The following is a 14,828-nucleotide window of genomic DNA, read 5'->3' on the forward strand; positions in this document are numbered from 1 at the left end:
TCATGCAACCTACGCGTCAGCAGCCGAGTAACTTAGCCACTAGACCACCGTAGCGGGGCTGGTGTGTCATACATTACTTCCGATGAGCATTCAACAAAAGTTTTTCGCAATATTTTTCAAGCAATATTTTAATTGGGCGCCAGTGTGCATCAACAAGGCCAAGAACACATAAATATTTTATATACTTCTTAAGGGCTGAAAGAGGTGTTTATGCGCACATAATGAACAATTATTAGACAAGACCAAGGAGACACTCACTGTTATGCAGACTTAGCGCTATTGATTTGACTATAGAATTTGATAAATGCGTTGTACTTTACTGAAGTGCTACAGCTACTCACTAAAGTCGTAGGTGTTCATTGCTCAATGCAAGAACGGTCAACATTTGTTTGATTCTACTGCATCAAAGATTTTGGGATGTTAAACCCCACAAATCAATCAACACTGCATCAACGCATGCACACAGCCACACATGCCGACGTTCTGTTAAACACATACAAAATTCTGCAATAAGAATTTCTAATACGCACAGAACGGAATAAAATAAAACATTCAATAAATACTTACCTCGTACTCAAGATCTATGGCACTCTTTCCGGTTGATGCACTCTTGGCCTTAAGTTTCTGGTACAAAGTCACGAACTCTTTGACGGAGAGCTTGTGATTTTTCGAGCACAGAATCTCCACCAGAGCCATGTAGGCAAAAATGTACTGCTCCTGTGAAGAAAGTCATATACTGTAGCCATAAATGCGCAGGCTAAATAATTTCAATTAGGCGTAGCACTTGTTGTGTTAGCTTATACTGAAACGCAGCGTGATGCATCTGAATCTATTAAAAAAAAACCACTGGAAGCCAGTGGTCAGCGTCACTTCTTTACCGCCGGTTGTAGTAGAGCGTCCATTCACAACTGAAACGAATGGCACTTTTAAAGGAATCTCAGGCCAGGACTAAGGAATATAACGATTAAGAAGAAAACAGAACACCAAGCAATGTAAAAAACAACATATTCCTAAAAGACCGTTTCAGCTCTGAACAAGGATGCCGTGTGAGGGGGAAAACATCTTATTCAGAATATATGTTTGACTTTGGTTCACGTCAGACTATTTTTTTCGTCCACGTCATTCCCTGGAAAGGTGGGATTCTGCCAAACTCTGAACTTCAGTACAAGAATAGATGAGGAAGTATAGTCGGACACTAATTGGGGAGGCTGCAGCATTTGCACTTCAGCGGCTGATTCACAAGAGCCTGTACCAAAGGACGCGCATTACAGAATTGCGTCATCAACAGACAGGCGGTGATCCCGCCTTCAGAGAACGTTCCCAAGTGCATGGACGCGAGTGTTTCTTTTGTCGCCAAGGTGATCGGTTGCCGCACTTTGGCAGTCCTGGTGAGGCAACCGTATGGTAGTCATGTCCGACTGCTGGTTGTGGTTACCTTAGGGCTCAGGTAATAAACACGTGATGCTATGCCCAGTAACAGATAACAGGAAAGCAATTGACAAGACAAGCATCCGGAAAAAGTGGGCAACATGAAACAGCGCTCGCGTGCGCGCCGTCTCCTTTGAAATGTGAATATTTCTTCAGTATTTTTTTACATGAAAATAAACGCTCTTCACTTTATTATATAAATAAAATGCATTAGATATGTGTACTTTTACGCATAAAGGAAGTTGGTCAGAATTGAGTTACTTACTTTTCAAAGGTTTGGTTCCACATTACAATATTTTAGAACTCTACAATGTTATGGAAATGCACAGTATGCCAAAAATAAATTTGTTGTTTTAGATTTGCGAGATCGCACAGTAAACAAAAAAAGTACGCAATGGCGTCAGAAAAAACGCAAGTCGATTTGGTTAGAATACATTCTTCTGTTCAGGTTCACGACAAATTGTTGGTGGACATGCTTATTTTTTTTTCATGATGGCGTAAAAAAAAAAAACTACCTTTAGCCTAGAAGGCAACGTTGTAAAAATCACCACGATTGCTGATTTCTAGGAAATACTCATTATAGGTGGGCAATTTCCGGTGCGCCGATACTGTTTCACGTGTATACACGTTATAAGCAAGGACATCAAGTAGGTGAGGAAAGAAAATATGAGGAATTTTCTTACCAGGGACTCGACTAGGTTGACCCTGCTCTGGCGCATGGTGTGGAGATGGGCTACGAGATTCACCTCACCCTCTGCCTCTGCTTGAGAGAGCATGCTGTCCACCAAGACCAGTGTTCCCGTACGGCCAATGCCCCCACTGAAAAGGAAAAAAAATTAAGTTGCAAACTTCACCCGAAGTCATAGAACAAACAAGCTGTTCTGCAGAAGTTGCGACAATAATAATAGGTCTGGTAAAGTATTGTCGTTGAGAGTTTGGCGGACACCCGCCTGGCCTGTAAAAGACATGGACGAATTTAACACAGCACCGAACAAGGTGAAAATATAGTCAGAAGACGTTTCGGTTCCCCTATTGGAGCCTTGTTCCCAATGAAGCATGAGCAGCAAGATCGCTTATTTATAAAGTCGTCTAAACAGATACTCCAGGCTTCGCGTATACACTGCCAAAAAATTACCAGCTTTTGTTCGGCGTGTGCGCCTTCTTTTGAAAGAACAATGATTCGAGATGAAGCCGTAGCAAGAGTTTCTTTTCGGTGGTCAAGATTGAGACATCTTCCCAGTTGACCATAAGACTCGTGGATACAACGTGCTCGGCAGGTGTATTTGACATCATCTTCTTGTTTTTCACGTCATTACAGTGTTCGCGTAACCTTTTCTTCAAATTTACGCTGCCGACGATGTAAGTTTGCGTGCGATCGGAGCACGTTATTTCGTCGACGACACCTGGGAAATTCTCCCGCTTTAACTTGTCCTTCACGTTTGTAAGGCTGTGTCGAAGTTTTTGCGCTGGTTTATAGAATACCTGCAAGTCGTCGAAGCGTAAGATTCTGGCGAGTGCCTCCCTAAAACTCGGCACCTACGGCATCGACGCTCTTAGAGAAAAAAATCAGGCGTGAAGTTTGATATTCCGTGGGTTTATAAGTAATAATTGCCTAACAGGTGGCATTGTGTGTATATATACTTTGAAATAACATTACTAAAAGGCTCTATTGCTTATCACAGAATATCCGCGGAGTGAATTATGATGAGTAGGGCGAAGCGTTCATTTCTCCGTCCATCCGTCTGTCTGTGTATCCATTCATTCACACGTCTGTTCGTCAATGCATTCGTTCGCCTGTGTGTCTGTACGTGCATTCATGCTTCTGTCCACCCGTGGGTCATCCCGTGCTTCCGGCTTCTGTCCGTCCGTCTGTCTGCACATTCATGTTTCCGTCCGCGCTTCCGTCCGTGCTTCCGTCCATGCGTCCGTGCCTTTGTCCGTCCGTCCGGACGCTTGGACGAGTGGACAAACGGACGGACGCTTCGCCCCACTCATAATAATTCACTTCGTAGATATGCTGTATTTTTATAGTTGAACCGGCCGTGAAAGTTGAAGATGAACTGGATAGATGATTGAGACGGGTAGCCACATTTGGCGAGCTCCCGTTGAATGGTCTCCCCGTTTCTATGTCAGTCTTCTTTGCTTGAGCAAGTCAACTTAGCATGTTGTAAGAGTGTAGATACGACAGAGCACCAGTGGCCGGAAGGATCACTTTTGGCATGAAGTAGCGGTCATGGTGCTTTTCCTGTGGCCAGAGAACTCCAAGCGCCCGTGTTCGCGTTTTACGAGGACGTCAAGGAAACGAAGGCGCCTTCTAATTCTTCTTCAACCATGAATCGATCCCGATCCTCCTCACTCCGTGACGAGACGCGAGACAACCCTGATAAGGCGTGCCCAAACTCCCTCTTTAACGACACCACACATTCAACACTACATACAAGGCAAGAACGGGTCTCCTGCTTGCATGGTCTGTGGTGGCTTTCCGGATAATGCTCACGTTCTGCGGGATTGTCCAGGTGGTCGCACAACCATGGGCGAGAGCCTCAAGCACATACCTATAAACCTTGGACCTGCGGCTCTGGAGGAGGGCTGGCGGACTCCTCCCCAGACGTCATGAAGGCACTGCTCCAGCATTTTCAACTTCTTTGTATTTCTGATGGATAGCCCCCCCCCCCCCCACCTTTTTATAGTAGACACGGACTTGGGTTCCTTTATTTTTAATAAAGTTGTTCTCTCCCTTTTTATCGAGCCTTCGATTGAATTCCGCTGAGTTGGAAAGGCCGACAAGGCGTCACGTCGCAAAATGCAAAAGCAATCGTCAATATACAGCAAGGGAATTTGTTCAGTGGTACGGTAAATGAGGACCAAGCACGACTCTTGATCGCTTCCGTGGTGAGGTTCGTGACGGCGAAAGACACGAATGCACCCATGGCAGTGCCTTGTCCTTCTTTTGAGATCTTGTTCCAAAAACGTTAGGTAAGTGTTCTGCAAGCAGAGCTGGAGAAGCGTCGTAATGTCTGCAACCATTAATGATGTCCGGCTTGGTAGTGTCCCGTCTGACTAGAGGGGCACTGTGCACACTTGAACGGCAAGCACGGTACATACGCTCATAAACAGAGACTTGACATCAAGACACTAGCACTTCGTCTTCTTCTAGTGACAAGTCACGCACCTTGTCAATAAAATCGGCAGGATTTCTGATATGCGTCTGAGTCCGGCCAACAAGAGGGGAGAGAATTCTGTGCAGATAGTCAGACAGCTTGAATAACGGTGAATGGGTCAAATGGAATATAGCGTGCAAAGGCGAATGCACATAAGGTTTATGTGTTTTTGGGGGGCCATATAAAGCCGTAGCGGAGCCGTTAGTGCACAAGATTGAAAAGTACAAATGTTTATACAAATTGAATAATATAAATGTAAGAAAGCAGTTTTTGTAGATCTCTTTGAAGCTTTGAAGTAGGATCCTTGCTTAGGCAAGCGTAAAGGCACCCTGACGTGCAGATATCTTGTTCACGTAGTGCTCTGTTCCTAGTAAAACAGTAGTGTTGCCTTTGACAGCAGCAAGAATAACGATTTTCTGCTTATTACGTAAAGACTTGATGACCTCACGTTTTTTGAAGGACAAAGGGGAGGGTGGTGGTAAAGCTTTGGTTGTTTCCGCAGACGTGAGGACAACAAGGTTAAAGCACGCGTGCGGGCTTAATCTTTTTGGGTAGCTTCTGCTAGATGACGGCACTTTCTACAGCACAGACGAACTTCCTGTGGTGCCTTGCAGCGCTTGCGTTTAAGTTAAAGCAAAGGTTGAGGACATCGACTTCAGTGACGTTCGGGTTGTGAGACAAAATATTACACGCAGTTGTGTTGGATGAATTTCCAGTTACGTATAAAAATTGAAATGTTCTTTCTAGCTTCTTGTCGTGCGACAGCTCGCACTGGTGGCTTTGAAGGTTAGCGTTGTAATTCACATGCAACTGTATGCTTGGAAATTGTTTGGGATAATCGAATTCAATACTTTATCGTGTAAAGAAAGCTTGGTTCTCTAAATACCGGATTTTATTGTGTGGTTATTTTATTAATGCACTCAAGTTAATGCATTGTTTTTTACATAGAGAAGGAAGAAAGGAATGACAGGGAAGTTAGCCAGTTCTCAGACCGGCTCGCTGCGCAGTGCTTGGAAAGGGGGTAAGAGAAACAAACGATGACAGAAAACGGATACTAAGAAAGGAAAAAAAACACAACAGCACGATCAACGACACTGCTTACGGTCCATCTCTGAGACCACTTGCGCACAAAAAGTGCAACCAATGCTCTCATTTATTTGCATGCTGAGGATAGTCTCGACCAGTGTCTTAAGACTCTTTATTTTGCCCATTGGCAATTGTCAAGTCTCTCTAGAACTTTCTAAAGTTATTTATTGTCGCACTGAAGTGAGATCACTCACAGAGAAGATTAGAGAAAAAATCATTCACATGCAACAGCTGTGGCGCAGCAACAGTTGTCGCATGTGAATTGGGTAGCTGATCATTCTGGTTTGAAACGAATAAGTCTTCGTAAAGGTCGCACCTAGCCACAACGGCAAAAGAGTGTATCTTCACCTCTGGTTATTCCCGACGGAAGATGAAGCGGTAGGTGTGGGTCCAAGTTATGAAGACGGAAAAAAAAATGCCGTTGACTTCGACTGAGCGAGCGTCAGTTCTCGGGCAAGTGATCGAAGCCTTGTAGCGGCGTCTGTTCTTGATAATGGTATAGATGGACAAGGGGCATCATCACGAGCAGATCGGGCCACTTCATCTGCACGGTCGTTTCTGTCGATGCCGCAGTGGCTCAATATCCATTGATACGCTATGTCATGCTACTTCAGCCCGGTGATGAAGCTCTCTTATCAGCGACGGTCTGTTCATTTGATCTATGTCAATATGGCAAGGTGATGCCCTGGAGGGCTGCTCTGGAGTAGAAGAAGATTGACGCTGTCATGTCTATGGTGGTTTCTTCAACTAGGAACTCCACAGCAGTACGGATGGTGGTGTATTCTGCAGCCTTTGATGATGTCTTGAACTTTATCGTGACGGAGATCTCCGAAATTGCCATTTTGAACTTTCTGTGAGCAGAGATCAACTCGACTTCGTACGAGCGAGTCTAACGTTACACGCTGATCATCATATTTATAGACAGGAACTATGTTTCTTTCCTCGATAAACGAATAGCCTAAAATTATATTCTCCATGAATCAATGTCACTTCTCCCAGTACTCCTGTAGTCCGCCATGGTGGATGAGGGGCACGGTGCGCTGGTTCGGACCCTTTAGCCGCGGGTCCGATTGCGGGCTGCGGTGGTCGTCTTTCGGTTCAGGCGAAATGGTTAAGGTCTGGGTGCTGTGTGATGTCAGCCCACGTTAAAGAAAACCAGATGGTCAAAATTTTCAGAACCCTCTACTACGGCGTCCTTTATAATGATACGTGGTTTTTGGACGCATAACTTCAGATAATATTATTACTATCCCTCTGTTCACAGCCACAAATGACGGTGGATTATCGCTTGCACAGTTGAAAAACACTAAGCAAAGCGTATTGCATTGCACCTTATAGAAGGTGAACCAGCGTGCGAAATGACAAGAAAGCTGTTTGATAATGCAACGCGCACCTGTCATGTGTGCGATGAAAACTACGAGTGAGTTTTGAAGATTTGTATTACAGCTGAAAGAAAATGCGTAGTTGCTGTAATCCGCCAAATTAACTATCAGTAAAAGCGTCATAAATCTTTGGTAATCGTCGTCTGGTATTGGTGCTCTTCATAGCCATGAATAATTGAAGTACTTTAAAAGACACTCTGTGGCATTAGGTAAGTTCTTTCTTTGTGAAACAGTCGTTTTTTAGTTTGCACACCGGGCGGCTTGTTAATGCCAAAAACTTCATTAAAGAGCTATAGGAATAGCTTTTACGGATGTTTCAGGAGATGTTCGCATTGTTTATTGTCTGGCTTGCTAGTCTCGGTGTTGGGTGATCACACTGACTAATTCAATGAAACCCCAAAGAAGAACACTGTTGCAAAACAGTGAGAATTGGTTAATTCTTCACAATCTTAATAAAAAATACTACTGGCTTCAAAAAAGCAGGACTTGTTTCAAAACTAAATCAGCCTTTCAACTTTGAAGGTAACTTATGGCCTCAGAACCGCATGCATCCCGTTCTGCGTGTAGGCCCACCAGTTCACCTTTAGCAATTCGGAGTTCTTGGGTTTCGGGAGGATTCTTATCCAACAAGGTCACCTACACTGAGACTGTCCAGTGTTTTTGAAACCAGTCAAATACAAGGTGACCCGACCATCACTTTGAGCGAGTAATAGCCTATTTATTACACATCAAAGACAGGTAACAAACGACTGGGGTACTTTCTCGTAGCTAAGGCCGCCTATTAAGGCCCTATCTCCAATCCTTAACCAGATTTTGGTCCTCCGATCTTGAAGAAGCACCGAGGTGCCTTCACTGCATTTTGGGTGACGACGGAAACCATTTTCATGCGGGCCATGAGCTACCACTGTTGATATAGATTGGTGCTGTCATTGCGTGATCCCGTCTAGCATCATAAATTTTCTTGTTTCCGAGATAATAACAGCAGAACGTTATGTCCCAATAAAGGAAAATAAGTGAACTGGATTACACACTGCCTCAGAGCAACGGCGAGAAAAATGTTTTCCCACATTGGGTTCTTCATGGAATCATTGCGTCAACCAGGCACTGTCAGGTTTGTTACTTCTCTGTGAATATTGTGATTTCAGAATTATGTTAATGAGTACCTTGCGCAGAGCAGGTCTTGATGTCGGTTCTCAGTATTATGATTGCTCATACCTGCAATGAACGATGACAGGGTGGTCATCATGTGGCTGGAAATCCCAAATGCGTCTGAGAAATGGCAGCAGGGCGTCTGGGTAGAGAGGAACGCCATGGTCTGGCCATGTGGTGAAGTGAAACTGAACCACTGTTCGTGTCTTGTTTTCCTGGTGAAGTAGAAAAGACAATATTAATACAGCTTGTGTTGTAACTGCAGCACTCTAAAAAGTTGAGAATCGAGTATTTGGGTTTTCAGAAACGTACGCTATTCAAATACTCGATTTTTCTAGCAATTTCACATCCATCGAAAATGCAGTCACCGCAGCCGGGATTCGATTCCATGACCTGCAGGTTGGCAGCCAAGTACTTCAGCCGCCAGACCACCACGGCAGGTGGTTTTCAAAAAAGGGAACATGGGGAACTAAAATGACCAATATTGTTATTGTGTAGTGGAAACGCTCCCCAAGTACTTAATCTTTTTTAGAGTGTAAGACCTTCATAACGTAGCCGTTCCACATTATAGCTGAAGCTTTCTTATCAAATTAAGTGTTGGGCTAGTTTGTGCATGTTTATTGTCTGAAAAAAAAACACCGCCCAAGTATACGTAGACAAAAGATAAAAGACGCAAAATGCTGTGTGCCTTCTTTATAGTTTAGCAAAGTTTCAATTTGAGAAATTAGTACTGCGTTTTAATGTGATTGCGCTGAGGGAAATGTACATACGACTGACGGAAAACAAGACAGAACACGAGGTGCACATTTGCACCTCGTGTGCAGTCCTATTTGCCATCAGTCATTTGTGCATTTCGCTCAGAGCAAGCACAATTCCCTGTCACTGTTGTCAACATTTTTTTGTGCACTGTCTCTTTTCTTTTGCAGAAAATTAACTGGACATTCGTTCAGAATCAGTGAAATAAGTTATTAAATTTAGAATACGGTTATCGTGTGCAAGATGTGAAAACAATAATACAGCACTCAATATTGGCAGACACATTTTCACCTGCATTAGAGTTCAGAAGAGTTTTTCTTAATCAACATTCTTATTTTGTGAGTCTCTGCTATAATGAAAATCATGCTGAGTATGAACACATCATGAAATCAGTGTCATTCTTCAACTTTAGTTTTCATGTAAAACACCAAGCGATCTCGACATTCAACAGCAGTATTCTTTACAAGCCATTTTTCATGCAGGCGTTCCACAATCCGACGCCAGAAGCATAGGTTGCATTACCATTAAATGAACTCAAATAAATTATTTTCAGTAAATACACTTCTTCGTTCACATAGTTGCGTATTACAAAACACACTCAGTTCGCATTGTTTCTATATTTGATTTATTGCACGACGTGCTGCTCCACGTTTCTATGGGTGTCGTAATTCTTGTCTTCCTTCTTTTGACAAACATAAAGCTATTTAAACAGTGAATATTTACTTCGATAATCCTTGTCGCTTCATTTTTTTATTTGTTTCGTCTCTCATGGTATTCGCAGCTTCTGTACGTTTCCACGCCTTTATTGCTGAACAACGCGTTGACATAGATGTTACAGTACTCGGCTGCTATTCCGAAGGTCGCGGCTTTGATCCCGGCCACGACAGTCGCGTTTAGATCTAAGCCTAATTCTATAGAAGCCTGTGTACTGTACAATGTAAGGGCACGTTAATAAACACTAGATGGTTAAAAACTTTCACACCCTCCACCACGTCACTCCTCTACCATATTGTGGTTTCAGGACGCTTAGCTACTGGTATTGAATAACAAGTAACTCACTGCCGTGGGCAGTGCTCTTGCCATTGAAAGTGAGCAGTAAATTTAAATGAGTATAAAGCAATAAAAATACTTGATGTCATAGGCGCAGAAAGTTGAGAAATTCACGACCTGCTTTCAATCTGGCTTATGACAGGTAGTCTGTGAGATTTCAAATGTTCTACAAAAGGGACTTGATGTTAGAGGTTAATAATTCTGCACTGGCTTGCTGAACCATGCGTAAACGAGCAATCGAACTGGAAGAATAGGCGCGTGATACTTCGTACAGTAACACTATTTAACACTCTGCAAACTTTTTCAGTATGGTTCATAGATGTAAGTTATAGGAAAAGAGAACACATGATTCGCTCAATCAGGCTGCTCTCATCAGCCACACTTGAAGTTAACTAACATAGCTCAGACAAAATTACATTCATAAAAGGCTAAGTAAATACATAATTGTTTAAATTAAAGCGTTCGTATAAAATAATATGAAATGGAGGTAAATGTTGTAATACAAATAATTGTTCTCCATTAAAAACACATAATCTTTTTAAATATTTCGTTCCTGTTGCAACTCCTTCACATCATCACTCTAGTTTTTGCAAGACTTCAGAAGTTTGCTGCTTGAGAACACAAGCGGCACCATCATGGCTTCACCATCGGCACGATTTCGGGTGCATGGGGACCGCGCATACAAGCTAATGCAACGAATCTGCTGATTTGATTAAGACACGGGTGTAACTTATATCTGTGATGTTAAACATATAACTGCCGTTTAGTCTAAGGCATGAGTGACATTTTTCTCCTTCTCTCTAACTTTTATTCCCCTCACTCCCTCCCCAGTGCAAGGTAGCCTACCAGACTCAGCCATAGTTAACCTTCCTGCCTTTTTTTTCATCTTTATTCACTCTCTCGCTCCTTTTTTTGTTCATGATTTCAAATGAATTTGCCTCAAACTGCTCACAACTCCTGGGTTGATGCTAATAAGAACTTGGTACACAAAAGAGAAGAAAAAGCACTCACCAGTGCTATTTCAAATTCCCGAACTACAAAGTCGACCTGGGTGTCTGTCTTCATCAGTGTCACCATAAATTTGCCGTACTTCTGTGAGGTCTCCGGCCAGTACTGTTCGCACTTTGTCTGCAACAGCAGATGGCCGTAAGAGATTAAGGACATGAGTTAGTATAATGAATTGTGGTGGCGTTTCACAATTATTACCAGTAATACACAGAGCTCAATTGACAAGACAGCTGACCAGTAATACATAGATAAAAAATCACAATACAGGTATGTATTGCCACATTGTTGTTGGCAAATGAATTCTAGTACCCTAGATATATTTGTGATTGTACCTCAGCACAGTTCTCTTTTATTATACACGTATGCTGAAGAAAATAGATTTTAGAAACGTCACGCTTGCACACTGCGAATCGCAAGAGCTCGAGTAAATGATGTGTGCTTAGAAAAAGTCGGTAACGATTTAGAGTACTAGGTACTCTATTATAAGAGAGCTCAAAGCCATCCCTCTTCAGATGATGTAATCAGTGAACACTGAGAAATGCGTTTCTTCCCCCTTGCGAAAAATAAATGTTTGGAGTTCAAACGTTCTGACAATCAGGGTACGCGAAGCATGAAAAGCCTGTATCAGCAAGACATTGATTACCTCAAATAATAAGATAATACTGAGCAGTATAATGAGTTTGCACTTTTGCGTTTATAAGAATCTTCTTCGTATTTCTCTTTTTTTCATTTAGGTTTCGTGCATAATAATGCCACGTGTGTTTCTAATTTTCACTTTTGTTTCATTCAGTTTTCGCGCACAAAGCCTGTCGAGAATTCTCCACTCAAGATGCGTCTCATTGTTCGAGAATGTTTGCGAACATTGTAGCTCATTGTGTTGAGATTAGGCGTAAGACGTGAACACTGAAGATTATTCCAGAGCTTGCGCGACGACCAGTGATGAGGCTGCAAAATTGGACGGCACATGTGTGAATGCCAACGCGCTTCGCCTCTTGCCAGTTGGTCGACGGCTGACGCAGTGTTTGCTGCCGTCAGAGGCAGTCTGTTGCTGTAATCTGACTTGCCATTCACTGGCCACAAGTTCGGCCGACTAAATAGTTTCATCTGAACTAAGTTTCATCTTTCCTTTGTCCCTGTCATGACCCCGTGACAATATATACAATAGATGCAGCTGTCCTTGACACTTTGGCATGAGTGGTTTTCATTTTAGTGTGCCACTTCATGGTGAAACTTAAATGTTTGCAAAACTTCGAAAATTGTTTGCATGCGTGCTTACCTTGTCTTGCTCCTTAAGGTTGGTGAGCATAATGATTTTGCACGAGCCTTCTTGCCATACCATTCGCCAAAAATCAGTCAGTGTTGACTGCTTGGGGCCTGCACATTAGTGTAATAAAAAAGGAAAATGTATGATGTGTAGGTTTCAAGACGTTCAAACGAATTTACAGAACCGGAAAGCCGAAATGCACTCTAAATAATTTAAAATTCTGCGGAATGGTACAGAGTCCTGCAAAGAATGATACAAGTATCTTTCCTGGCCACCTAAAGTCTTTTTATGTTTTACAGGCATGAAATGAATTAAGAAAAACGCTACTTGAGGCATGTGCAAAAACAAAAAGAAGACAACCAAGAAATTTCCATGGTCATTGAAGTACCAGGAACATTACAAACCAAGCGCTAACATTGACAGACTGTGCATCGTTGTGACAGACTGAACATTGACAGACTGAGAACAATGAAGAACGATTTGGCCTCCAAAAAGAGATATAATTCGCGAAAGCACATTACTGAGTTTAACGTACAATGGTCACACGAGAGCAAGATCGCTGTAAGGCAATTCTAGTGGTCGAGGACCTGCACAGATTGTCAGGAGCACTCCCCCTAAGAGACATTCTCCGCCATTCCGCCCTCAGCAGCCTGCCGCCGGCGAGCACCCACATAGAGGGGCTAAATTCTTTTTGATAACATTTTCATTTAAAAAGGATAAATAACCTTAGAACAAAATACCTTGCGTCGCAATGTACTTGCGTGGACACCGGTAACCCTGCATGAAAAAAAAATCAAGATTATGGAAAAGCCTTGGTGAGTATTTCTAATAAATAATAAATTATCAAATAGTAAAAATGTGCGCACCGTGTCATTGTGGCATAAGGCTGGAGCCATCAGATGAGCTAACGTTCGACCTATCTAAGTTTTTCTAGTAATGCCAAGCTTTTGCTAGAGTATTTCTAAATATGGCTAAACTTAGATAGATATGACACGTGACTTCCTGTTGCGTCATGTTGTGATTTTAGTCATGCCACTAGCTGTCACGTAGTTTTGGCTGGAAATTCGTCGCTTGACCAGCTATGACGTGATGTGGTGCGACTCTTGTAACGGGACTAATGTAATGTGATTTCCAGTCACGTGACTATATTATGCATACATTTACGACACTTTCGTCTCGGCTGCAGTTAGACGATGTTGCTATATTCTAGTCACGTGACTAGCTACTTGATGTTATCAGGTTTTAGTAACGTGCATGTTACGTGATTTTTCATTACTTTACAATTTTACGTAATGTCACGTACTGTTTTCCTCACGCGAGAAGTTACGTGTGTTACATAATTTGGCGTGACTGGTTTCATAATCTCACGTAAATTTAGTCCTGCGAGTGCACGTGATTTTTAGCCATGTGGCTAGTTATTCCGTTGTGGGGTTAGCTGCCGCGTGATGTTATATGTAATTTACTTATTTAACGGACTACCACATAATAGTTTTCATATTGCTTGCCTGAGGAATACGTGCATGGGTTGTTGGAGCGAAGCGCACGTTAAAAGAGCACGCGGTGAGTTAGTACCGCTTTGTGACGACGAGAATTTCTGTTACCACTACTTACCACATTAAAAAGCTTACAAATCTTCACTCTTGAAGCTTATGGCATCTAGAAATATTAACAAAGACTATTATCAGGGAATATTATTAGTCCCAGAGAAATGATTATTAATCCCTCTGGGACTATTAATAAAGGCTCACTGTAGTTGGCGGACTTATCTAATGTTAAAACGTGTACTCCGCATACTGAAAGCGCCATTGACCCAGTCAAGCGACAAAGATTTAATGAATGCTAAAGCGATGCCCAACAAAAAGTTTGATGTTATCAAATAGCGTTCATTAGACAACTTCATTGGAATGTTGGTAAGTGTTCAATAAAGAAATAAGAAGACACAATTTTCGCCAACTTTTCAGTAAGAAAACGTTATGAAAGAGCTGTGGTTCTTTTGTTGAATATACCAGTGCACTTATTTGCGGCTGCACTACCAGACAATTTTGCTAACGAGTGATCAGCAATAAATAAAGAGCACTCCTTCAGTGAAATAATGGTTCTTACCGACACGTAGCTTGCGTTTATATAATCCGTATTTTCGAAGTCGGGCAAAGGAAGCAGCTTAACTCTCGAGTGGTCATCTGCGGCAAAAAAATGAAACAAAATGCTGTATTTAAAAGGTGTGTTTACGATGAAGAATTTTCAGAACAACGATACACTTGAAAGAAAAAATAGTGGCGCAAAAAGTCGGTTAAACGAAGATTCTGTATGAAACTTGTGCTCTATTGGTCACCGAATCAATAAAGAAGGCGTTTCTGTATCGTACTATGACTTGTACGCTGTTTTTTGAATGACACCGAAACGCGGAGCGAGAACAGGGCACTGTAGCCATTGTGACTTCGTTCAGATATGAAACAATAAACTTAAGTTGTTTCAGCAAGATTGATAGTAGCGTTGGATTGTGACCAACGCTGGTATCTGCACTCAACAAGCCACAGGGTGGAA

At 42.4% G+C, this 14,828-nt stretch overlaps 1 protein-coding gene across 2 annotated transcripts in view; it reads right to left on the reverse strand.

The window, feature by feature from the left end:
• Positions 1–14,828, reverse strand: part of LOC119181311 (receptor-type tyrosine-protein phosphatase T-like) — a 174,545-nt gene that overhangs the window by 23,146 nt on the left and 136,571 nt on the right. For both annotated transcript variants that reach the window (XM_075875795.1, XM_037432519.2), the window contains 7 exons: positions 14,388–14,464; positions 13,025–13,061; positions 12,297–12,394; positions 11,024–11,140; positions 8,273–8,421; positions 2,112–2,247; positions 568–717 (listed from right to left, as the gene is read on the reverse strand). In XM_075875795.1, coding sequence (XP_075731910.1) covers positions 568–717; positions 2,112–2,247; positions 8,273–8,421; positions 11,024–11,140; positions 12,297–12,394; positions 13,025–13,061; positions 14,388–14,464 — 764 coding nt within the window. The remainder of the gene's footprint in view (positions 1–567; positions 718–2,111; positions 2,248–8,272; positions 8,422–11,023; positions 11,141–12,296; positions 12,395–13,024; positions 13,062–14,387; positions 14,465–14,828) is intronic.

This window comes from Rhipicephalus microplus, chromosome 10 (genome assembly GCF_043290135.1).
Source record: "Rhipicephalus microplus isolate Deutch F79 chromosome 10, USDA_Rmic, whole genome shotgun sequence".
In the NCBI taxonomy this organism is placed as follows: Eukaryota; Metazoa; Arthropoda; class Arachnida; order Ixodida; family Ixodidae; genus Rhipicephalus; species Rhipicephalus microplus.